This window comes from Aotus nancymaae, unplaced genomic scaffold (genome assembly GCF_030222135.1).
Source record: "Aotus nancymaae isolate 86718 unplaced genomic scaffold, 86718_ANA_hifiasm-v0.15.2.pri h1tg000010l, whole genome shotgun sequence".
Classification (NCBI taxonomy): domain Eukaryota; kingdom Metazoa; phylum Chordata; class Mammalia; order Primates; family Aotidae; genus Aotus; species Aotus nancymaae.
The window spans coordinates 71,850,689-71,876,585 of record NW_026988421.1 but is presented as its reverse complement, the minus strand read 5'-3'; the positions used below and the strand labels follow the sequence as shown (position 1 = coordinate 71,876,585).

General features: G+C 44.9%; 1 protein-coding gene across 1 annotated transcript in view; it reads right to left on the bottom strand.

Moving 5' to 3' along the window:
• The window catches only part of LOC105708790 (SH2 domain-containing protein 4B), a 101,729-nt gene extending 76,494 nt beyond the window's left edge, over window positions 1–25,235 (bottom strand). Inside the window, exon 1 of the mRNA XM_064373705.1 lies at window positions 23,324–25,235. Within this exon, the coding sequence (XP_064229775.1) occupies window positions 23,324–23,507 (184 nt within the window). The 5' untranslated portion in view covers window positions 23,508–25,235. The remainder of the gene's footprint in view (window positions 1–23,323) is intronic.
• Window positions 25,236–25,897: the final 662 nt, after the last annotated feature.

Below are 25,897 nucleotides of genomic sequence, written 5' to 3'. Positions count from 1 at the left end.
GCAACTGGATTACTCATATCTGCTCCTGTAATTTTGTTTGAAGTATATTTTGAAAAATTGGACTTCACCCAGTTATATGGTTAGAAAAAATAAAAGAGAATTACTTTTTCAGATAATCTCTGATACTACATCAAAACTCAAACAAGTAGTAGTTTCTTAAATGTTAGTTGCAATGTGGTATCTGAAACCATATCAATGAATTTATTGTACTTTGTTGTATTAAAAGTCATTAGCTATGCTAATTTCTTAGTTTTGACCAGGGAACCTTAGTGACATAATGTATTACCATAAAAGGAATCTGGGTATATAGGTATTCTCTGAACTACTTTGCAATTAACTTTAGACTTCTGCAAGTCTAAAGTTAATTCAAAATAAAAAGTTTAATATTTAAAAAGCAAAACAAGTTGAAAATCCATTGGTTTGTTTTTCACTTTGAATGAATCTTTTACCTATGCATAATTTTGCAACATTACTCATTGGTTCTTTGGAGAATATTGGTTCATTGAGTCAAACAGATCTTCCAAACACTGACTTATTTTATTTTGCAATATCTGAAAAGTCCTATTTGTAAATATCACCATGAATCTTATAAGAAAAGTCATTATGTAGGTGCAAACTAATAAGCCCATTGTGGCAGACAAAAATTTTCAGAAAATTTTAATTTTTCCTTTGAAGCTGAATTTTTATCATTGGCATGAATTCTATCAGTTGCTTTCCTTGAAGTGACAGATTCATTTTATTTTCAAATACCTAAGTCTGAAAAAACCATATATAGCTTGTCTGTCAGTGTTCCTTCAAGTAAAAATGGTGTCCCATGAATAAAGAGGCTAGTTCAGCAAGTAACTTGAACAATCACACATGCTTTTCTCAAGACACTCATCATACATCAGTTTGCAACGGAAACACTTGATGCATACTTCCCATTTTGACACACAATATGAAGTTTACTGTTTCACCAATGAGTGAAACCATTATTGATTTTATTGTGAGTGTGTGATGGTGAAAAATACAATGCCTACTATCAATAAGGTTCCAGAAGATTCACCCACTATTAATTCTGCATTATTAGTCAAATGTAAAAAAAAAAAAAGTAAATAACTTCTTAGTGTTGTTGTGAAAATAGTGTTGACCTTGTAGACCTCCAAGAAAAGCCTCACAGAACCCAGGAATTCATGAACCACACTTTGAGAATCACTGCCAGCATAATAGAGCTTAATTTTCTTACAAAATTCTAATAAAATTAAAAAAACAAACAAAACAAAACAAAAAAACCCTGAGGCCCAGTGGTTCAGGCCTATCTATAATTCCAGCACTTTGAGAGGCTAAGGCAAGAGAATTGCTCAAAGCCAGGAGTTCAAGACCAGCCTGGGTCACAAAGCAAGACCCCCTGGCTAAAGTAAAAAAAAGTAGCCAGGTGTGGTGGTGTGCACCTAAAGTCCCAGCTACTAGGAAGGCTGAGGCTAGAGGATTGCTTGAGCCCAGGAGTTCAAGGTTGTAGTGAGCTATAATCATGCGATTATACCCCAGCCTGGGTGATGAAACAAGACTCTATCTCCAAAAAAAAGAGAAAAACCTTATCTAAGAATATATAAATAATTCCTATACATGAATTGAAAAATAATGAATAGCCTTATTTAAAAAAGAAAAAAAGGGTGCAACAGATATCGTGGCAAATGCTGTTAGTTACCTACCTGTTATCCCTCCCTCCACTGCCTCCTTGCTACTGGTACTCTGAGTTTAATCAAGACAGCAATATGCTTGCTTAAAATTCTCATTTTCTCAGTCTCCCAGATAAGGGTGGTCAAGTGACAAGGTTCTGACCAATGAATGTAAATAGAAGGTTACCGGGGAGTTGTGGGAAACATTTTGCTGTCCTGATATCGACACCACCCAGGCTTTCTTTCTCCTCTTCTGCATACCAAAGAGCAGATGTGATGTCAGGAAGCACAATAGCCACTGTAGACCCAAACAGTAAGCCACCATCTGAGGATCACTAAAGAAGAGCCAGAGGTGTCAGCCCGGCACTGTGGCTCATGCCTGTAATCAAAGCAGTTTGGGAGGCCGAGGCAGATGGATCTCCTGAGGTCAGGAGTTTGAGAACAGCCTGGCCAACTTAGTGAAACCCCATCTCTTCTAAAAATACAAAAAATTAGCTGGGTGTGGAGACAGGCACCTGTAATCCCAGCTACTTGGGGAGGCTGAGGCAGGAGAATCTCTTGAACCAGGGAGGCAAAGTTTGCAGTGAGCCAAGATTGTACCACTGCACTCCAACAAGAGCGAAACTCCATCTCAAAAAAAAAAAAAAAAAAAAAAAAGAAGTGCCAGAGATATTAATATCATAGAGCCACTAAGCCAGCCCAGGACTGTCTATTTCCAGATTCTTTTTTCAGGTGGGGGAAAATAATCCTACTCATGAAGTCTCTAGTGATTAGATTTTCTGTTGTTTGCAGCGTAACACATTCCTGTCAGATTATTGATATAAACAAGCATCACAGGAAAGAAAACATAAACAGTTAACACATTAAAAGATACTTAACATCACCACTAATTAAAGATACCCATATTAAAACAAGTGTACACATTCCTACAAGATTGGAAAGAATGAACAAGTCTAATGGTAGCAAGTGCTGGAGAAGATCTAGAGCAACATTAATTCTTACGAACTGCTGATAAGGAAAGATACTGATACAACCATTTTGAAAATATTTGGCCGTATTTAGTAAAGTTGATAATGCTTTTCATTATTACGAAGGAATAGCAGTTTTAGTTAAATAATTCAATGGCTTTTTTGCAAATTTGCCTAGAGAAGCCTAAATAAGAAGGTTGATAAATACATTGTTCAAAATATAAAAAATTGGAGACAACATAAATATCCAACAAATAAAAACAGATCAATAAAGCATGGTGTATTTTTAAAATATAGTACCATATAGCAAGAAAATAGGTTTGAACAGCATAGTTACAGCTCTTTTACAGATACATCTCTTTTAAAAACCTTTTTTAAAAAAGAGTATATTTTGGGTGGGGGTCAAGGGGAGGGAGAGCATTAGGACAAACACCTAATGCACGCAGGGCTTAAAACCCAGATGACAGGTTGGTAGGTGCAGCAAACCACCAAGGCACATGTATACCTATGTAACAAACCTGCACGTTCTGCATGTATATCCCAGAACTTAAAGTAAAACCTTTTAAAAAAGAAAACCTGACCTAAAGTGATGACTCAGATTGAGGGTAGCAGTCCTATATTTACAGTTGCTTGTAATGACTTCAAAATAAATACTACATTGTGTTTTTTAAAAAAGAAATGGTGTATTTTTAAAATAAAGTACTATGTAGCAAGAAAATAGGTTTCAACAACATAGTTACATCTCTTTTAAAAATGCAGAATCGGGCACAGTGGCTCATGCCTGTAATCCCAGCACTTTGGGAGGCCAAGGTGGGTGGATCACCCAAGGTCGGGAGTTCAAGACCAGCCTTACCAACATGGAGAAACCCTGTCTCTACTAAAAATACAAAATTAGACAGGTGAGGTGGTACATGCCTGTAATCTCAGCTACTCAGTGGTGGAGGGTGCTGAGGGGTGCTGAGGCAGAAGAATCACTTGAACCCAGTGGGCAGAGGTTGCAGCAAGCCGAGATAGTGCTGTTGGACTCCAGCCTGGGCAACAAGAGCAAAACTCTGTCTCAAAGAAAAAAAGAAATGCAGAACCACTTTGGAAGACCAAGATGGGAGGATCACTCAAGCCAAGGAGTTCGAGACTAGCCTAGGTAACACAGTGAGATCCCATCCCTGCAAAATGTAAAAAATTAACCAGGGGTGGTAGCACATGCCTGTAGTTTCAGCTACTCAGGAGACTTAGGCAAGGGGATCATTTGAGCCCAGGAGGTCAAGGCTACAGTGGAGCCATGATCATACCACTGCACTCTAGCATGAGTGACAGAGCAAGACACTGTCTCAAAAAAAAAAAAAATACAGAACCACAAAATTAAATTCAGGATATCACAGTATAATCAGATAATGCCATTCATATAACAATTAAGCAACATATTGCTAATGAGCACAAAATGTATATTACAGTAAGAAACAGATATAAGCATGATAAACATTGAATCTGCAATAAGGTTGCATAAGAGATGGAAGTGAGATTGTAGAAAGGCACCAAAGTAGGTCTCAACTGAATCTGAATTGTTTAAATAAAAACATATAAGGCACTAACATTAACATTCGATAAATATACTATGGGCCCATGGGTATTTATAATATTATTTTCTATTGTACCTGTTCATTCAAATGTTTTATAATGAGAAATTTTAAAAGCATTATAAAATAGATATAAACTAATTTTCAATCTAATATATTAGAAAAAGAACAATAAAATAAGATAAAAGAGAGTAGGAAGAAAGAACAAATGAAGACAAAAGCTAAGATTAGTAAAATACAAAGCATGTATATTATAAATACAGCTAAACATTTGTTCTTTGGAAAATATAATAAAATAGAAACTGCCTGGCATACCCAATTAAGTAAAAATTAAATAAAACAAATATATACCATTATGAATGAAAAGACAATACAAAACAAGAAGCGATTATAAAGAATATGTGCTACTCTATCTTAATAACTTTGAAAATATATAGCTATAAGGAGAAATCTTCATGAGCTCGGGTTAGACCTTCATGACTTAAGAAACAAGGGTTTCTTAAATATGATAGCAAAAGTATAAGCAACGAATGGTTGCACACATCTATGAATATACTAAAAACTAGTAAATTGCATGCTTTAAATGCATGACTTAAGGTTGCATGCAGCAGCTCACACTTGTAATCCCAGCACTTTGGGAAGCTGAGGTGGACAGACTGCTTGAGCCCAGGAGTTCAAGACAAGCCTTGACTACGTGGCAAATCCCTGTCTCTATCCCCACCCCAAAAAATAGCTGGTTCTGTGGTGGTACGCACCTGTAGTCCCAACTACTGGAGAGGCTGAGGTGGGAGGATCACTTGAGCCCAGAAGATGGAGGTTGCAGTAAGCCAAGACTGAGCCACTGCACTCCAGCCTGAGTGACAAAGTGTGACTCTGTCTCAGTAAGTAAATAAATAAATAAATGACTATTACAGGGCATATTAATTACCTCTCAATAAAGCTGCTTTTTTTTAAAAAAAAGGGTTTTTTCTGGTGATTAATAGGATAAGTAGGAAAAATTAAGCTATAGAAAATCTAAACAGCGTTATCAACCAACTTAATTAACATTTATAGAACACTTCACATGACAGCTGAATACTTTCTCTTTGAAGTACATACAGAACATTCACCAAGATAGATAGGATTCTCAGCTACTGAAAAAAAATCAACAAGCATAAAATATTTGAAATCATGTGTGCTATGTTCTCTGACCACAGTGGAATGAATCTAGAAATCAATGACAAAAAGATACTTGAAAAAAATCCTTTCAAATATTCAGAAACTAAACAACACAACTCTAAGTAGCCCTTGGACTGAAAAAAAATCACAAGGTGAATTAGAAAATATTTTAATTGAAGAAATATTTTTAAATAACTTGTAAAAATTCACGTGATGTAGTTAAAGCAGGGCACTGAAAGACATTTATAGCATCAAATGCCTATATTCAAAAAGAAATGTTTCAAATCAATGGTCTAGGCTTCCAAACTAAGAAACTTGAAAATATGAACAAATTAAATCCAAAAGTAAAAGTAAAAAAGAGCCTGTAATCCCAGCACTTTGGGAGGCCAAGGCGGGCAGATCACGAGGTCAGGAGTTCAAGACCAGACTGGCCAACATAGTAAAACCCTGTCTCTACTAAAACATACAAAAATTGTCTGTGCATGGTGGCTTATGCCTGTAATCCCAGCTACTTGGGAGGTTGAGGTAGGAGAATTGCTTGAACCGGGACGTGGGAAGTGAAGGTTGCAGTGAGCTGAGATCGCACCACTGCACTCCAGCCTGGGTTACAGAGCGAGACTCCATTTCAAAAAAAAAAAAGGTTAAAAAGAAATAATAAAGATAATAGTAGAAATTGATAAAACAGAAAACCAAAAAGAAACCACAATAAAACAAATGAAAATTAGTTTTTGAAGCCATTAGTGAAATTGATAAATTTCTCAGCAAACCAATCAAGATAGCAAGAGAGAAGACACAACTTACCCATATCAGGCATGAAAGAGAGGTCATTACTATAAAGACAAGGGAATTTTATGAGCAACTTTATGTCAATAAGTTGATTAATCTGATAAAATAAACAAATTATTTGAAAGATGCAAAATATACCACAGTTCACTAAAGAAGAAATGTACCCCCTGAATAGCTCTATGTCTACTAAAGAACTTGAATTTATATATTAAAATCTGCCCACAATGAAAGCCTGGCCCCAGGAGACACTACTGGTAAATTCTGTCAAACGTTTAAGGAAGAAATAATACCAAATGTATACAAACACTTCTAGAAAATGGAAGAGAAGAGAATATATTTCAACTCATTTTTTTGAAGCTGACATTACCCTGATATTAAACTAAAGACATTTCAAGAAAAGTACAGAACAATATTTCTCACACAGATTCTTTTTAATCTTAATAAAGTATTAGCAAACTAAATTCAGAAATATATAAAAAGGATAATGTATCATGATCACATATAATTTTATCACAGGAATTCAAGGTTGGTTCAACATTCAAAAATCAATCAAAATAATCATATCAGCAGACTAAAAAAGAAAAAATTATAATCACCTCAAGAGTTACAGAAAAACATTTGACAAATCCAATATCCATTCTAGTAAGGAGTCTTAGCAAACTAGAAACAGAGGGTAGTTCCTCACTCTGATATATGCAACTATGAAAACCTACAGTTAACATCATACTTAATAACCAAAGATGGAATACTTCCCTCTAAGATTGGGAACAAGGCAAGGTTGTTTGCTCTCTCCATATCTATTTACATTAGACTGAAGACTTTAAACAGTACAATAAGGCAAGAAAATGAATTAAAAGTTGTGAATATCAAAAAAACTTAATTTCTTTCCAGTTGCATATGACATAATCATTTACCTATAAAATCTCAAATAATCTACCAAAAAATATTCAAATTAATCAGTGATTTTTAGCAAGGTCACAAGCTATAAAGTTAATACACAAAAATCCAATATATTTCTGTATTTTAGCAACAAACAATAATTAAAAGTTAAATTTTAAAGTGCCATTTACAATAGCATCAGAAAACATGGAACACTAAGAGATATTTACAAAATGTGTAATCTACAAAACATTGCTAAAAGAAATTGATGACCTAAATAAATGGAGCAATACACCTCCTTCCTGGATTGAAAAACTCAATAGGGTTAATGTGCCAACTCATTCTAAGTTGATCTGTAGATTCCCAGCAAGCTTCTTATAGAAATTGACAAGCTAATTATAAAACTTATGCGTAAAAGCAAAGGACCTAGAATAGCCAAAACAATGTTGAAAAGAACAAAGTTGAATGACTCATGCAATTTGTTTTAAGATTTACTACAAAGGTACCATTTGAAGATTTATCATAAATCAACAGCCACTGTGGTATTTTTGTAAGAGTGGACATATACAATCAATGAAACAGTATGGAGAGTCCAGAAATAGTCCCACGCATACATGGTCAATTGGTTTTCAACAATGCCAAGGTAATGCAATGGAGAAAGGATTTTTTTTCAACAAATAGTGCTGGAAAAATTAGACATTCATGTGCAAAGAAAAAAAAAGAACTTGCCTCTTACTTTGTACCATATATATGTCCACATTGTAGCTGTCAAGGAGTGAGAAAGGTCATATATGTATATGTACTCAGATTTCCCTGCAAATAGGCACTTTCGACGTAACGATGCTGGAAAGCCCAAGCCATAAACGCTCACTACATTGTCTTAACTGATTATCCTTCCTAACCCAGATGCAAGGTCACTGCATCCAGAAATAACCTAGGGAGATTTTCCTTCTCTTACCTTCCTCCTCTGCACGAATATGGCACCAACATGCCTGTTCTTAAACCCATTTTTTCTTCCGAAGCTTTCACATGGGTGTGTTTAATACAGCAGAAGTAGCGTGACCAATAGTCCCAGTTTGCCTAGAACTGAGGGCCTTCCCCAGATGCAGGACCTTCAGTTTTAAAACCAGGAAAGCTTCAGGCTGACTAGGACAAAATGGTTCCCCCTCAGCAGCGATATAAGCAATTTACCCACTACATTCAACTGAAAAGCAGCAGCAACCCCTCCTTCTCCATGACCCCCACTTGTTTACTCACAGGTATATACCAGAGCTGGGCCAAACAGACTCCCACTGAATGGAATTTAAACTGAGAGGCAGAAAGCCTCTGGTTTAAAGACAATAATGGATCTTGGAGATGGAGGCCCACATGGATTCAGACCCCAGATAGAATTAGGGGGTTGTGTTTGCAGATAAACAGCATTGGAACCTGGTATGCAGAAGCAAGTACACAGAGAGAAACATGAACGACAGGGAGAGAAACAATGCTGGCTGCAGACAGTTTTCTGGTTCTAGACCTTACTTGCTATTCTTGTTTTCTTGGAAATTACTTGGAAGAATCCTCCTAAAGGATGTCCTTACTGGAGAGCCTGTCCACCAGCCGGATTGTAGGAAGTCTGATGAGCAAAACCGTGGCATCTCTCATAGCAGGAGCACACTGCACACAGTAGGTGCTTACTATGTGTGACTGGAATTAATTACATGCTGTGATGGTGAATTTTATGTCAACATGAGTAAGCTATAGTGCCCAGTTGTTTAGGTTTTACTATAAAGTTATTTTATGGCTATGATTGGCATTTACAATCAGTTGACTTTAAATAAAGCAGATTACCTTCCACAATGTGGGTGGGCCTCACTAAATCAGTTAAAAGCCTTAAAAACCAAAAAAAAAAAAAAAGGAGATTTCCCCAAGAAGATGAAATTCTGCCTCCAGACTGTAACACAGAAATCCTGCTTGAGTTTCCAGTCTGCTGGGTTGTCCTACAGAATTTCAGACTTGAATCACATGAGCCACAATCACATGAGCCAGTTCCTTAAAACAAACTCATTACGTAAGCACACACACGTACATCCAATTGGTTCCGTTTCTCTGGAGAACCTGAACTGACATATCTGCTAATGCTAGCTGGTTATAAAGTGATTGAATCAGAACTTCAGAACAGTAAGAAACCAGGAGACACTATGGACCACACGATACAGTGCAGATGTCCCCCTCCGTGCCCACAGCACCAGCTCCTAAGGGCAGTACCCATGCTGAGGATATGGCCCCTCTCAGAGAATCCTGCTAGGAAGTGGCTGCCCCAAGAGCTATGCATTGTCTTAACACAGATGCCTTTTGTTCTAAGCTGTAAACTGTAATCTTCTGGAACTTCAGTCTTCTGGAAAAGTTCTTCTAGAACTCCACCAGGCACAGGAGGAATGTGCTCTGCTAATGTTTATCAAGTACTGACAACATACCCAGCTTCACTGGGACCATCATTTCGTCTTCCTCACAAATCTGGAATGCCGAATTTATTATCATCTCCAATTTATGCAAGAGGAAACTGAGACTCAGGGAGTCATGAGTATCTTACCAAAGTCAAATTAATAAGTGAGAAACAGCCACAGTTAGAAAGTGGGCAGCAAAAATTTGAACCCAGACACTCTTACCATCATACATGCCTCTGGCATAGAGAAGGCAAAGGCCTAGCACTGTGTGGGCACAGGGGCTGCTGCCAATAGTGCCAGGCTGGTTGACGTTGTATTCAGCACTGTCCTTGGTGTGTATGAGCACCACAGACACGGGGCTGGTCACACTAAGCCACCACCATCACTCCTTCCAACCTTGTAACTGTGAAATGGTGCACCCCCATCCCAGCTCAAGGCCACACTTTCTATGAAGCCTGGATCCTCTCTTGCTAAAACAAAGACAAACCCAAGGAGAGCTCCCACGAGGGCCATGATGCCCCAAATCTAGTAGGACTTGGTGTAACTATCACTGGGAAATCCACAACGCCCCACCTCCAACCCCTACTCCCTGTCTGCAATTCCTTCAATATAGAGACACAGCAGAATCAATGCACCAGTGAGGAAGCAGACCCTGCTCTCAGTCCTGTTCCTTAAAAGCTCTGGGATCCAAATCACTTAATCTGTAAAATGAGGGAGCTGCACATGTCCTGGGGACAGGGACAGGACATTCTAAATCTTTAGCATCTTACAGTTTTAGGGTGAGAACCCCACCATGGTGCCCAGAAAAAAAAGCACACCATCGAAATAATAGGATAGAAATAAATGATGCCGGCTGGGCATGGTGGCTCACACCTGTAATCCCAGCACTTTGGGAGGCCGAGGCAGGTGGATCACCTGAGGTCAGGAGTTCAAGACCAGCCTGGCCAACTGGTCTTGAACTCCACCTCAGGTGATCCACCTGCCTCGGCCTCCCAAAGTGCTGAGCTTACAGGTGCCCACTACCATGCCCGGCTAATTTTTTGTATTTTTAATAGGATGGTGAAACCCCGTCCTATTAAAAATACAAAAAATTAGCCGGGCATGGTAGTGGGCACCTGTAAGCTCAGCTACTCAGGAGGCTGAAGCAGGAGAATTGCTTGAATCCAGGAGATGGAGGTTGCAGTGAGCCAAGTTTGTGCCATTGCACTCCAGCAACAAGAGTGAAACTCCATATCAAAAAAAAAAATAAAAGGGAAAGGAAAGGAAGGGAAGGGAACAGAGGGGAGGGGAGGGAAGGAAAGCAAGCAAGCCTAGGATTATGTAATTCTAACAGGACACGGGATAAACACGCATGAAAGTGAACCCAAAGAATTTAGACCTCAACATCTAAGGCAAAATCTGTTTCCAAATGGGAAAACCGTAGGAAGCTTTGCTGATTCTTAGGTGAGAAAACCCTGGAAAGCAGTAATGCTAGCCACTCTGAGAGATAGCAGAGGGACAGGTAGACGTCTACAACCTGCTACTTCCACCCACCTCCTCTGAGCTGCAGTGAGAGCTGGGATCGAGTTACAGGGAGTGCCGAGATAAGCAGCTGGTGGCCTTTCTCTGGAGCTTCCCCTGCTGTCCTCCAGGCTGGAGGTGGAAGCAGGGAAGTACAGAGATGGGGAAGCAGGGAGGGGCCAGCATTAGCATCCTAAAATGAGGGGAGAGAAAAGAATTCCATGGGAGAGAAAGGAAGCAGGGCAGCTCAGGTCAGCATCCCCCAGCTGGAGCCTTGCAACAGCCCAGGAGAGGCATCTCCCTCCATGCAGAGTCGGGCAAAAGTCAGTCCTATTCCAGCAGTCCCTGGGCTTTTGGCAGCAGCCAGGAGAAGGGAAGGAAAGGGAAACTGCACTGAAACTCAGGCTCCCCGCTGGTCCACTGAACACTGACCAGCTGTGTGACCCTGGGCATGAGCCTTTGTTCTCTAACAATGGTCTGAAAATCTGAATGTTTGTGTACCCCCTGCAATTCATATGTGGAAACCCTAGTCCCAGTGTAATGGTATTAGGAGGTATGGCCTTTGGGAGGTAATTAGGGCAAGAGGTAATTAGGTCAACAGAATGGAACCTTCATAAATGGGAATAATGCCTTTATAAGAAGAGGCCATCCCTTACTCTTTCTTTCCACCATGTAAGGATACAGGAGAATTCAGCCATCAGCATCCAGGAAGAGGGGTCTCATCAGACCCCCGATCCTGCTGGGTCCCTGAGCTCAGACATCCAGAGTCAGGGCTATGAGAAATGTTTGTTGTTTAAACTATTCAGTGTGTGATAACTTCTTATAGCAGCCTGGACTAAGACACCACTGCCCCACGTCCATGTGCCCAAGCTCTTCGGGAACCTGCAGAAACACTGGAAAGGGACAGGCACTCGGTCTCTCTGTGTGTCTCACCCCTCGCAGTGTGAGAGAGAATCTCCTTGCCTGGGTCCTCATTAACATGGCTACTCTTAGACTCTTCTAACTCTTGCTAATCTGATTGCTTTAATTTGCGTGGAGGTGGTTTATCAGTGAAGTTGAATGCCTTTTTGCATCTTCATTGTGATTTGAATTTCTCTCCTGTGAATTGCTTGTTCATTTTCTTCTCCATTTTCTATTGGTTGGTTGTCTTTTGCTAATTGATTGTGGGCACTTACGTTTTCTAGATACTAATCCTTTGCCTGTTATAAATGTTGCAAATACTTTTCTCCTATTTATGTCCAGCTTCATTCATTTTTTAAGTTTGGCATCTTTTATTAAGATTTTAAAAAGTCAAGTCATGTTTCTTTTTATTTTTCATTTTTTTTCCCTTGTTGAGTTTTATTCTAAGAAAGGCTTCACTCTCCCCCAATAGACTCACATATTTTCTTTTATTACTTTGATAATTTTAAGTTTTTCCTTTTTTTGTGTCAATCTTTAACCACCTGCAATATATCTTTTTCATCACGGTAGAATCAGTGCAGAGGAAGCTTCCCTATTTTGCGGCAGTGAAGAAGGAGACCCAGGCAGCTGAGATCAACTTCCCCTTTGACTATCACACTGCATTTCAATAGAAGAAAAGGCTGACCAACTGGTGCCTCCTGTTTCACCTTCCTGTAGGTGACAGGCTTGATCTTGGGGAAACTCTCCAGAAGACACTGTTTTTACTTAAAACAAGATCAAACCCGAAACCTTTTCACATGTGAGTCCTAAAACTGTAAACTGGATCCCTTTCATATGTGATTCCTGAAACTGTAAAATGCAACCCTTTCATATGTGAGTCCTAAGACTGTAAACCCAAGATTCTTCCACATGTAATATCTAAAGTATAAGCCTATATAAAGGCAGAACCTTCCTTTGTTAGACGAGCTGAGCTTTGGACCAATTATCCCTCAGGCTCCCAGGCTGAATAAACTTCTTCCTTCTCCATTCGGTGTTCGAGAGATCTGTTTCCAGCAGCAGCTCCTGCTACAGTGGCAGGAAGAACAGGCCTGAGATCAGATTATAATTACAACTCCTAATTGTTTTTTAGAGCAGGTTGCTAAACCTCCCTGAGATTGCACTTGCTCAACTAAAATGGACATAATACCTTATTTCATTGATACAAAGACACCTATTTTAACATTTCTGAAATCAGGATGTATCTCACAACCACTGGTATATCATAGTTTAATTTACAGCTTTCTTAGCAGAACATAAAATAATGGTGCGTCTTTCAATCGAGCACGCTTAGATTTTCTGAAATGCACAAGAGTGCATCTTCCACGTCACTAAGGGGTCAGATAAGCGAAGGACCATAAAGGGCCTAGCACAGGCCTGATAGGCCCTCCATCTTGGGGAGTTCTCCTTCACATCAAAGAATGCAGCTGCCTTTAAGTCTTGCTCTGCCACCTGACCTGTCTTCCTTAGCTTCCAGGGACCCCTTTACCCCTCCTCCCCACCAAAAGCCCTTAGCTGACTAAGGCTGCAAGTTCTTTTTATGTGGACACAGATTACTCAAAGCTGACAGTTAAGGGTTCCATATATTAATCTTTCTCCACAGCCACAAAAACCACCCTCAGCCCTGGGGATGCCCATGCCTGCCAGGTACCAAGTGCCATCGCCACTGGTGACTATAGGTGACCACCCCCCCACCTGCTCACGGTAGCCTCTGCTCTGACTCCTGTCACTGCCCACCTAATAAGCACTGGTGTTAAAGATGGGGAACAGTGAGCCCTGGTGGCCTTTGCAGATGGAGCTGCCTAAGAACCTCATGGCTAGGCCTGGGGAAGGCAAGAAGGAAGCAAGAGCAATGTGGCAGGCTGCGAAGAAACCAGAAGCCCTCGGCAGGTGCTGTGCATGCCAGGTGGACTTCAGGCACTTTGCACAGTGGCTCACTCAATCCCCACAACCGCCACTGGAGGAAAGTGGCTTCAGTAAAGCCCATGCCCATTACAGATGAAGGATCTGAGCTCCAGGGGGAATGCTGAGACTACACTTCTGAGGACCTCACTCATCTGTGCAGCTGTCTCGCCTTTTTGGCTGACATATGAAGGTAGAACAGGAGGCTAGGGGCCAGAAAGCCCCATCAATGTCAAGGTCACAAACCTGGGTGAAGCACCTACTACACAGCAGGGCCATACTGGGTCTCACAGCTCAGGCGGATGGAACAGAAAGGTCTGGCCCCCAGCTCCTCTCTCCATGCTCCAAACGCCAGCAGAACACATGCCAAACACACACACACACAAACATACACACACACACCAAGTCCACTCACAGCTCTCAGAGATCCCTAGCCTTTGTTCACTGCCTGGCTTAGGAGGGAGCCCTACGCTCAGCCACACAATCAAAACCAGGGAATCCCAGGCCACAGGCTGGACCACGAGTTACCAGCAGATCACAGCAATTGCCCATGGGCTCTTCCCACAGTCACTATGATGCTTCATCTTTACATCATCCATCTGAAAAGCTTATCAGCATCCCAAGAATCAAGAGTAATCTTGACTAGAAAAACTGAATTTCCCCCAATATATCATAAAAAGTAAATTTGTAAACTACACAAGAGTTGATGATCTATCTAAGACACACAGGAAAGCCCTCACTCCCCAAGTCACCCCCATTGCTGAGACTCCAGAAAAACTGATGTTGGCTAGGCAATGATGTGGCTGGTCCCAGAGACCAGGGCTAGCGATGGAGCACTCAGGAAGAGGCTCAGACTAATTCCAAGGGGATCTGCCAGCAGAACCAGGAAAGGAAGGAAACAAGCATGACCTGGCTCTTAAGTGCTGCATGGTAGCAGAAGCTGTCCCTCTTGTTGAAGAAGCATTTTGAATTGTCCCAAAAAACTGTTGGGAAAGAGTTGTTATTCTCATTGCACTAGTGACTTTCCAAGGCCACCCCAGTGGAATTAGGATGAAAATTGAGTTGGCCTGGATCTATCCAGCATGCTATAGGCATTTTGAAAATAAGCATCGAGCCAGCCCAAGGGTGGAAAAATGAGACCAGGCACGGTGGCTCACACCTGTAATCCCAGTGCTTTGGGAGGCTGAGGCAGGTGGATTACCTGAGGTCAGGAGTTCGAGACCAGCCTGGGCAACATGGCGAAACCCTGCCTCTATTAAAAATACAAAAATTAACCGGGTGTGGTGGCATGCACCTTAATCCCAGCTACTCGGGAGGCTGAGGCAGGAGAATCACTTGAACTCAGGAGGCGGAGGTTTCAGTGACCTGAGATCACACCAGTGCATTCCAGCCTGGGTGACAGAGTGAGATTCTGTCTAAAAAAAATGGAAAAGAATGTAGGACACTATTTCCCACCTTAGAATCCTCAGAAAATGAGCTAAGTGAGCGTCCCTTGGCTGGGAAGTCTGGAAGAGTGGCAGGATCTGCTTGACCTCCAAATACTCCTGAGAGCTACCTACCTATAGGTGGCAGGTGATAGGGCATCTCTCTAGGGTCAGGTGGACAGCTCTGTACCACCCTAAATTCACTTCTAATGATTTCTTCTTGCTTGATTTTGGGGCTCTCCTCTAGAAGCTTGCAATATCTCCTTCATCACCTGCTGCCTTAACTCGTCCCTCAGACCCACACTCACCCCCAACTTCCCAATTCTCATGGCACAAGAGACTTCTTATTTCTTGTCTTCCTGGAAAAATTAGTGTCCTCCACAGGGCTGTGGACACTGTCCCTCACCCCTAGACACTTCATTTTCTCTCTGTATACACACATGATCAAGTATTTCCTCCAGAGAATTGTTCCTTGAATATTTGCATGGTGACAAGAAACGTTTTCTTAACAAAAGAAATGGGGCACTAATGGTAAATAAACATCACTAAGAAATACCAGGGAGGAGATTCTGTCAGTCACCTCCCTAACCCCTCCCTCCCCCTCCCAGCACTGTTCTAGAATCACTATCCCCAGTGTCCAGGAAAGGGGTCATGAACAACAGCTACAAAGAGCTACGGTCCAGATAACGAGGGCATCCGCTCCCTCAACTTCCCAGTGTTCCTGTGCAGCATTGCTCCCTAGATAATCCAACCAAAAAGCTGTTGGTACTAACAACAACAACAACAAAAAAACCTGAAGGAGGTTGAGGAAAATCAGCATGCCAAAATCAACAGTGTCCCGAGAACATATTATGACAGCAAGTATAAGGATGGGGCGCAAGGCAGCTTTAAGCAAGAATTTCCCTTGGTGCTTAGTGACTTCAGTGGAATGTGCTGAAAATCCCAACAGTGAAGGGTGTGCTGCTTGACTGGACAAATCACTTGTACGGTGGGGCAAAGGGAAATAAAGCATTTATCACTGCCCCTCAGAGGGAAAACATGAAGGGAGCAATGAAACCAGTACAAAGTGGATTGTGATTTGATTATAAAACCTCTACCATAAGCAAAAAACTAAATCGTGAGAGATGAAATACATAATGTAAACAAAATCAGCTGAAATCTGATGTTACCATCCTTGATCGCACCAACGAAATCACGGGGAAGAATATAAAAACGGCCTTATGTTTCTCATCTCCAGTAGATTACGTTTCATTCCTGATAAAAGGAATTTGCTAGAATATATTTACAAAAGTAAGTTTTAAAATACTGTATATAGTTAATATACATTTTCCAAAAGAGTCTCCTAAAACAAAATGGCATCAAAAGGCTGGGGGTGGGGGAGGAGGGGAAGATACAGGCAAATATACACCAAGTAAATGCAAAGAAAAAAAGCAGCATTGGTCAGGCTAAAACTCAAGTTCGAATCCTAAAACAAGAAATGGAAATTGAATGAGAGGCCAGGCGTGGAATCTCACACCTATAATCCCAGCACTTTAGGAGACTGGTGAATTGCTTGAGCCTAGAAGCTTGAGAGCAGCCTCAGCAACATACTGAGACCCTACCTCTACAAAAAACACAAAAATTAGCCATGGATGGTGGCAGACGCCTGTAGTCCCAGCTACTCGGGAGGCTGAGGTGGGAGGATCACTTGAACCTGGGAGGTGGAGGTTGCAGTGAGCTGAGATTGTGCCACTGCACTCCAGCCTAGAAGACAGAGCGAGATCTTATTTCAAAAAAATAAAAAAAGAAGAAGAAAGAAGGAAAAGGAAAAAGAAAGAGAGAAAAAAGGAAAAGAAAATGGAATGAGTTATGAGTAAAAGTGAAAAGGTGACAGATGTGTCATTAGTTACACATATATTATTATATATCAGCCTCTACAACAAATCCCAAAGCACACATATATTCTGATTTTTATACTTTTAGTGAGGATTTTCAATGTGTAGTGGGGTGAACGGGGTCACATTGTGCAGCACACAGCCTTTCACTCAAAAAAGCAACCCTTTAGCATCTGTCTCCCCAGTCAAACCCCTCTGTCACAGCATGCATGTAAGCACCTTAGCCGCTACTCACCCATGTACACCCCAACTCTGCCCCAGGCCTTGTTCTCGATGCTGGGATAGAAACTTGAACAATACAAGCAACATCCATGGTCTAGTGGTACTTTCAGGCTGATGAAGGAGATGGACCATAAAAAGGAAACAGATAACGTGGAGTAAGAGGAGAGGAAGAGGAAGAAAGGGAAGAGGAGAGGGAGGAGAAATAGGAGGAGAAGAAGAAGAAAGAGGAGAGGAGGAGGAGAAGGAAAAGAAGGAGAAGGAGGAAAAGGAGAGGAATAAGAGGAAGAAAGAGAAGGAGGAGGAAGAAGAGGCAAATTCACAGAGACAGAAAGCAGGTCTGTGGTTGCCAGTGTCTGAGCGGAGGAGGGGATGGGGGTGAGCATTCATGGCTTCGGGTTTGTTTTTGAAGTGAGAAAAATGTTCTGGAACTAGACAGTGGTGATAGTAGGACAACATTTTGAATGTACTAAATGTCGCTGAATTACACACTTTAAAATGGCTAAAATGGTAAATTCATGTTATGTGTATTTTACCATCATTTTTAAAGACACTTGCAGACATGGTAAGTGCTAGGAAGAAAAGTAGGCAAGTGTTGAAAGAGAGAGACTGGGATGGGGCTCACTGCAAGTGGGTGGCCAGTGAAGAACTCAGCATTCAACTGAGAGATGAATGATGACACGGAAGAACCTCATGAGGATCTGGGGAAAGAGCATTCCACGCAAAGGGACGCACATGGTGAAAATTAGGTTGAAGGGGTGGGCAGGTGCCAGCAAAGGCCTGTGAGTGCCATGAAAGCCACTGAGGCAGGGGAATGCATGAGCTAACTCATGTGTCCAAAAGTCTGAGGCTCCTGTGGGAAAAAACTGTAGGCATGAGCTTGAGGCAGGGTGGGCAGTGGCTGCACTGAGATCAGGGCCACCGTGGGAATGTCTGCAGGTGGGTGCAGGGCTCCGTGCAGGGGTCCAGGCAGGGCTGGCGTGCAAGGTCGGGACTTCCATGCCTGGAAATAGGACACATTGAGGTCAGGAGGGCCCAGACCCAGCAGGCAAGGTTGCTGTGGTTACTGGATGGGCCCCAGGAAACAGGAAAGCCAGATGCCTAGTGAGAAGGACGGTGTCACACAGCTTCCATGAAGGCAGTAAAAGTGACTTGATGCTGAGAAATAGAGTGCTAAAGAGGGTGACTCCCGCAGGCCCCAGGTCAGGGCTGCATCTGGGAGCACATCCTGAGCCCAGCTATGGAGAATGGAGGCAGTGGAGACTAGACCCCCACTAGGCTCAGAGCACTCCACTGGCTGGAATGAGGGCAGGCCAGTGAGCAGGCACAGGAGGGCTGGCTGCCTGGTAGGAAACCCAAAGGAAAGAAGCAGCTTCCTGAGTGGTCAGGCTGGATTCACAAACAGGAGAGTGGGAATAGCGGGAGGCAAAGACGTCTGGCTCTCAGGCAAAAGCATCCAGACAGATGAAGAGATGGTCACAGAGGAACCAATTTAACAGTGGCAGAAACTGTCAATCAAGATAAAACCGACGGAGTCAGGCACAGTGACTCATGCCTGTAATCCCAGCACTTTGGGAGGCTGAGGTGGACAGATCAGCTGAGGTCAAGAGTTCAAAACCAGTCTGGCCAACATGATGAAACCATGTCTCTATTAAATACAAAAATTAGCTGGGCATGGTGTGGATGTCTGTAATCTCAGCTACTTGGGAGGCTGAGACAGGAGAATCGCTTGAACCCAGGAGGCAGTGGTAGCAGTGAGCCAAGATCACACCACCGCACTCCAATCTGGGCAATAGAGTGAGACTCCATCTCAAATAAAATAAAATAAAAATAGAACTGAAGAACTAACAGGTCCAAACAGCGAAGTTTCCTGGGTCAGCAGTGTGGACATGTGTCCGGAGTCCTGTGTCCCTAGGTCACACCCAGCTCTGGCCCTGAGAACCTGGGATAACTGAGTAAGCACAGAAGAGCCCACAAGGTTGTGAAGTTCGTAATTCCTAACACAGGGTGTGCATTCCTGTGGTGGCCAAGGAGAATGAAGAGGGGATGAGATTGCACAGGCCGTGGCCATGCTTAAGGAGTTTGACTTAAGTCTTGCTGGGACATAATGTGATAACACGCCTTCTCTGAGTCTCCATATACTCAATATACTGGACAACAGACTTTGTCAGAAAGGTGATAGAACAGTAAACATGCTGTTAGATGAGAAAACTACCAAGCAGAGGGCTCCACACCATCCACAGCACAGAACATCAGAAGGTTCTTGCCAAAGCATAAAGTGAAAACAAAAAAGAAATGCCCTGGGCTGGGCACGTTGGCTCACACCTGTAATCCCAGCATTTTGGGAGGCCAAGGAGGGCGGATCACCTGAGGTCAGGAGATCGAGACAATCCTAGCCAACATGGTGAAACCCCATCTCTACTAAAAATACAAAAATTAGCTGGGTGTGGTGGTGCGCGCCTGTAATCCCAGCTACTCAAGAGGCTGAGGCAGGAGAATCACTTGAACCCGGGAGGCAGAGGTTGCAGTGAGCCAAGATGGTGCCACTGCACTCCAGCCTGCCAGAGCAAGACTCTGTCTCAAAAAAAAAGAAAAGAAAAGAAAAAAGAAGAAAAAAACAAGAAATGCCACATGATCAGAGGAGTGATGTGTCCAGCATGCCCCCACCTCCTCTCCTTCCTCCTTTCACAGTCTACCTCTAAGCTTTCACCCCAGCTTACTTCTGTGGGTTCCAAGTGTGGGTCCCAGAATCAAGAAAACCTCCGAGGTTCTGTAAATGAGAACGATCCACGTCACCAGTGTTTACTTGCACTCTCACCAGGCACAACTCCACGGCTGTGAGGTTCTCAGGCACACCCTGTCCTGCCTGCCTGTCTGTAGGGCCACAGAGTTTAACTTGAGTCCAAGGGATGGCAAAGCCAGGCTTGCCAGGAGCAAGGAATGTTCCCAGGAAAGAAGGGAGAGGGGAGGCTTTAGAGCACAGGCAGGACTGTGGACGAGGGCCTGGAGGAGACCCAGTGTCACTCTAGGCTGACCAGGACTGAGCCAAGTCATGCTCAGGGATCCCAAGGGGCCAGCACACAGTTCAGCAGAGGCACAGCAGGTGCTTCCTTCAGAACAAATGTGTGGGGAGGGGACCAGGAAAGAGGATGCCTGTCAGTGAGACTGGAATAGCACTGGGTGGTCACGGGACTACAGAAAACCCCAAACAACAGCTAAAACAAGAACAAGGCAAAGAAACAACAACGTAACAGAAAACCCAAAGGAAGAGGGCAAAAATAGCCGAAATCCCATTCAGGGCGACTTGTCCATGGCTCTTCTGGGCAAACCCAAAGAAGGAAGAAAGGGGACAGTAACCCAGGGGGCTCCCTGAAATCTCCTCTTCTTCCAGAATGCCTAATAATTATTCCATCCCCTAATTAAAGAAACACCCATAAAATTAGAAACCCAGACTCTGCGGGGAATGACACGTTCTGATGAGCACACCCGCACTTTTCTCTCAAGTGTGTACTTTCACGTCTCACTAACAGTTTCTTGCCTTTTGTATCATCCTGACTCATTTCCGAGTTCTTTTTCAAGACAGTGTCAAGAGCCTGGACACCAGCTGGGGCTGGGGTCTCACCAGCATCTGGAGAACCTCCCTAGTCCTCTGGCAACATCAAGGGAAGGAAAAGAAGATCCCTCCGTGGGGGGATCCCTGTACACTCCCCTCCCTGTGTGTCCCTGCACACTCCCCACCCTGGGACATGGCACGGCTGCTTTGCACCAAGCCTCACCCTTGGCACTCAAGTAGGCTGTGCTCCCTATGATCCGTCTACCCACTGTCTCCAGGACAAGCACTGTCCCAATCACCAAAGCTGGCACATAGTAATGCTGGAAAGTGAATGGATTAGTGAATGAGTGAACAGATGAATGTGTGCACAGATGACTTGTTTAATTGGAGTCCCGAGTTTGGAAGTGAATGAATGGAAAAAAAAAAATCAGTCACCAGATCCCAGATCCAAGTCATGAGATGTAGTAGCTGGGTGACCTTGGATGTAGCGTATCACTTCTCTGAGCCTCACCTTCCTTATCTGAAGGTGGCCCTGCCACCCTGCAGGGATATGGGAGCAGCAAGGGCTGGGTAGGCACCCAGTCAACATAAAGCTTGTGGGCTGTTGCCATCCTTTATCACAACCCCAGGACATGAAGCAGATCCTGTACATCCTGGACCCTCCAGCTGAAAGCTCTTCAGGCTCCTGGGCAGGGCTGGCCCCCAGGCTCCCCAGTGGCCTGCCCAGAGAGTTCCAAAAACCAGGACCGAAGCAAAGAGCCGAGATGCGAGCAAGATCCTGACCTGGGATACACACATTCCTCGGCGCGCTTCCCCGCTGTTCCATTCTTTATAAATCAGAAAATTACTTATTAGAGAAAGGGTCTTCTGCACCAGAAACTCGAATGAGTTTAATATATGATTTATACATGAAAATGTAGATGTCAATGTGTGACAAATCTCTGTATAAATATTTTTCCAGTTAAATTTTTAGGCATCTGTCTCCCTCCCAGAAGAGTTACCACGCAGGCAATGCAAGTTCCCAGGGCTCAGGCTGGGTGGGGCTGGCAAGGTGGCTTGTCACTTCACCAGTTAGTGATGCAGCTGCCAGTGCAGCCCAGCCCAGAAGGCCCCAACCTTGGCACCAGCCACCTACAGCCAAGTCACAGCTCTGCCCCAACCTCCCCAGCAGGGTCCTGCTGTGTCTTGTTCAAAACAAGGATTTAACACTGTGTGCCAGTGCTGTGCTGGGCCCAGGGGAGTAAGGCCTCATGTGCCTTTGAGTCCATCGGAGAGCCAGGAAAGCAGATGAGGAATGACAATGACAGGGTGGCAAATGCCAGGGCAGGGGTGGGTCCTATATGCCAGGCAGCCACAAAGGAGCAAGCACTGCCCTATGCAAGGGCATCCCTGAACATTCCAGGGCAGGGGGCCAGTCCTGATGGAATCTGTCAGGTGGATGAAGGCAGAAGGACATTTCCAACAGCAAGAGCCACTCATGTGAAGACCAGAGGCAGAAGCAAGCATGTCCAGATGGTGCGAATGTGGCCTGTGGCACCTGGTGGGGACTGGCCAGCAGTGAGCCTGGCATGGAGAAGGGCCACATCACCAAGGGGCCTGTGTGCACAGCCCTGAAACAGGACTTTGTGCTGGATTGAAAACTTCAAAGGGCGAAGGCACGTAAGCCTTGCGAACTGTAAAGTGCATGCGGCATCCACAGAAACTACCATCCCCAGCAGGATTGAGTCCTGTGCCAGTCCGAGCCTCAGCAGCCAGCCAGCTTCTGGCCCAGGGGTCCAGAATGACCTCCTTTACCCACAGGTGTACCAGTCCACAGGACTGACTGGCACATGACTTTGCATACCAAACACCTGAAATGTAGGCTCTCATCTGCAGTTGCTACAACCACTTGGGGCTGGTCATTCATTGTATGGGACATTTCCTGATGCCCTCTCTCCAGATGCCCAGTGGAACTCCAGGCACAACCCACAGCATCCTTCCGCCAGAGGATCTGGAGGGAGAGGCACAATCCAGAGGAAGGGGCCCTAGCCGAGAACTGCTGTGCCACGCATGCCAGGGAGAGAGGAACTGCATATCTATACCACACCCTGGCCCAGACCCAATGGCAAGGGTCACACATATGCCCTTGTTCACCCTACCATTGCCACCCACGTCAGAGCACAATCTGAAGTCTCAATGGTGTCTTCCCAAAACTCGGGCTTTCCACAACAAGACAAAGCAAGTCCCAACTCCCCCACCCCAACAGGGCCCCTGGACACCTCTGCAGCAGCCTCGAAGCCCTAAAGTCCTGGTCAAAAGACAAAAGGCCAGGCTCATGGGACCTGATGCCCACAGGACAAGGGTTTCAAGCCCCCAGCCCTCATCACCCCAGTGCCCATCTTGAAGAAGAGCACAGCCTGGCCCTGCTGATTTTTCTACCTCCTGGGGGACTGGCGGGCTGCCCCTCCATGACTCCCAGCCACATACCTCGCTTGGTCTTTGGAGGCCTGAGACCCTCGTCCTGGGCCAGGGCCTCCCAAGTCTCTCGCTCCTTCCAGCGCCTCAGCTGCTCCTCCCGCATCTTGTAGAAGAGGATGTGCTTCTGCACATCGCCGAGCTCGGCGAGGAGCTCGGGGTCGATGTACATGTCGTGCAGGATCTGCTGCAGCATGATACCGCCTGGGATGCACGCACCGGAAGGGCAGCCGGCCGAAGAAGCAGGGCCAGGAAGAACGACTGAAGGGCGGCTCTCCACTCCTCAATCCGGGACCACTCTCGGTTCCCCTTCTCTATGCAGCATCGTCAGTTGGCCTCAGCTCACAGCCATCGACAGACTCATCTCCTCTACCCAGGACAGCTAAAGAGGCCAGACAACAGGAACCAAAGGGGCAGCTGGGACTCTGCAAGGTGGAACAGCCACCAGGAGCAATCTAGTCCTTTTGCTAGGTCACTAAGCGCAGCATCCCAGCAGAGCTCATGTCTTGGCCTTAGCTGGGGTTCTGGGACAATAAGGAGGGCCCAAGCCTCCAGCTCAGCCAGGCAATACCCAGTCCCAGCCCTGTCTGGGCCAGTAGGTGTCAAGTGATCTGTTAGTGGAAGGTAACAATGACACCAGCTGTATCGATGACACTGCCCTGGCCAGCTGGGAACCGATCTCTCCTCTGCAGATAAAAGGAGGAGAAGGAGGCAGCTTTGCCTACTAAATTCCATGTCTTTTCAGCCAATTTAAAACAGAGACCAGAGGAGCCTGCCAGGAGCTGCTGAGCCCCTCAGCCCCCTCAGCCCCTCTCTCTCTGCCGGCTCCTTCGTTGCCAATTTTCTTCTTTTCTTTCTTCTTTTCCAGAACATTTGGCATTCTGAGGTGATGTGTTTAAAACTTTGCCTTGGGAGAAGAAAGATTTCTCCTCCTATCTGTATTATAGCCAAGAAAGAAAACAAAATGGAATCAGTAGAGACAACTGGAAGGGATTTTATCGTGGAATTTCAGGACAGAAAGGAAGCAGACATCCTTTCCATTTGGCCTATAATGAGATCCTACAGCCATGCGTGTCCTGACAGATAAACCCTCCAGGGGCCAACTTTAATGATTGTTGTTAATCTTGTTGTTTGTAGCAGATGTCTGGAGTTGACCAAAAAGAAAGAAGATGAACCTGGCTCTGCTCTGCGCCCTGATCAGAAGCACGCTGGAAGGGCAGGATGTTGCCTTCTGCCAGGAGGAAACCCATCTGCTCATATTTAGGGCAAAAGCTCACCCTAAATATGTGCTCAGAGCTAATCACAGATGCCTTTTATTGGGACAAGGATATTGAAGCTCAGAGAAAGTAAATGGCTTGCCTATGGCTACCTAATGGACAAGTCACCCTATTAGGACTCCCTCATTTTGAAATTTGACATTCACTAGCAACTAAGAATCTATTCATGGTTTGAAAACATAACCTGACTGGGGAAAACAAATGAACCAACAGGATTTGGCACTGTGGCTTCATTGGATTGATGACCTTCCTGTCTCCTTCCTTGCCCATGAGGGTGGAAGGTGGATCAGGTACCCAAGAGTGATGGAAGTGGGGTGGAGAGTCGGGCTTTTGCCCCTCCACAAGGTTAACACGACAGGAAGATGGACTAAGCAGGTTCAGATGAGCTGTAAGCCCACAGGGTCAAAGCTCCTGCTTAGCTGGGCAATGTCCAGGTCACAGGAGATGAGTCAGGTGCCACACCCAGGTCCAGCTGGCTGGTCCCAGTGTGACCCACACCTTCCTGGAAGCCTGCACAGGACTCGCCTGTCCCCTGCAGAGATGTGGTCCCGGACTCCCATCTGCCTGCCACTCTTCTCCCACCTCAGGCCTTGCACCGACTCCCCTGCCGGAGTCCTGGCTCCCCTGACTTTCTGAGACCAGGGGTCCTCCCGTCTCCATTCAGCTATTCTCTTTCTCGCCTTCACCGTGGCTGGTGGGGGACCCCCGAATCCAGAGAGGAGATGAGGGGAGGAAGGTCCCTGGGGTTCTCCTGCGGCAGCTTCTTTCTGTCTTTCCCGGGCAGCCGGATGCCTACGACCACAAGAGGGCATGGGGCAGAGACAACGCTGTAGAAAGCAGCAGGAATGGGCCGGCTGGAGGCGGGCGCGAATGGCGATGGCGCCACCCTGGAGGACCCTGGGGAGGGTGGGAGGCGGCCGGACCAGAACCACCCCCACTAGCGCCCACTTTGTGCGACCGAGGGGATCGCGCTGGGGGCGGGGTGCGCCCTGGCACTCCCAGGTAAGTGGGGCGGGAGGCCAAGACACACCGAATCGCGGGGACGTGAGAGTGACCCAGCCGCGGATGGCAGCCCGGGAGCGAGCAGCGTCCGGTTTCTGGAAAGACGCGCTTCGGCGCCCTCGCGCCAGTCAATTCTCCTGGGCTGCGGCTGCGCTCAGCCCGCTTGGGGCGCCCCCTCGCGGCCGCACGGGGAGGCACTCGGCTTGGCAACCTGGGTGAGCGGGATCCGCGTGGACCCCAGGAGCAGGTGTCGCACTGAAGAGCAGAGTCCACAGCTGGAAACCAGGCGGGAGAGCCACGGAGTATT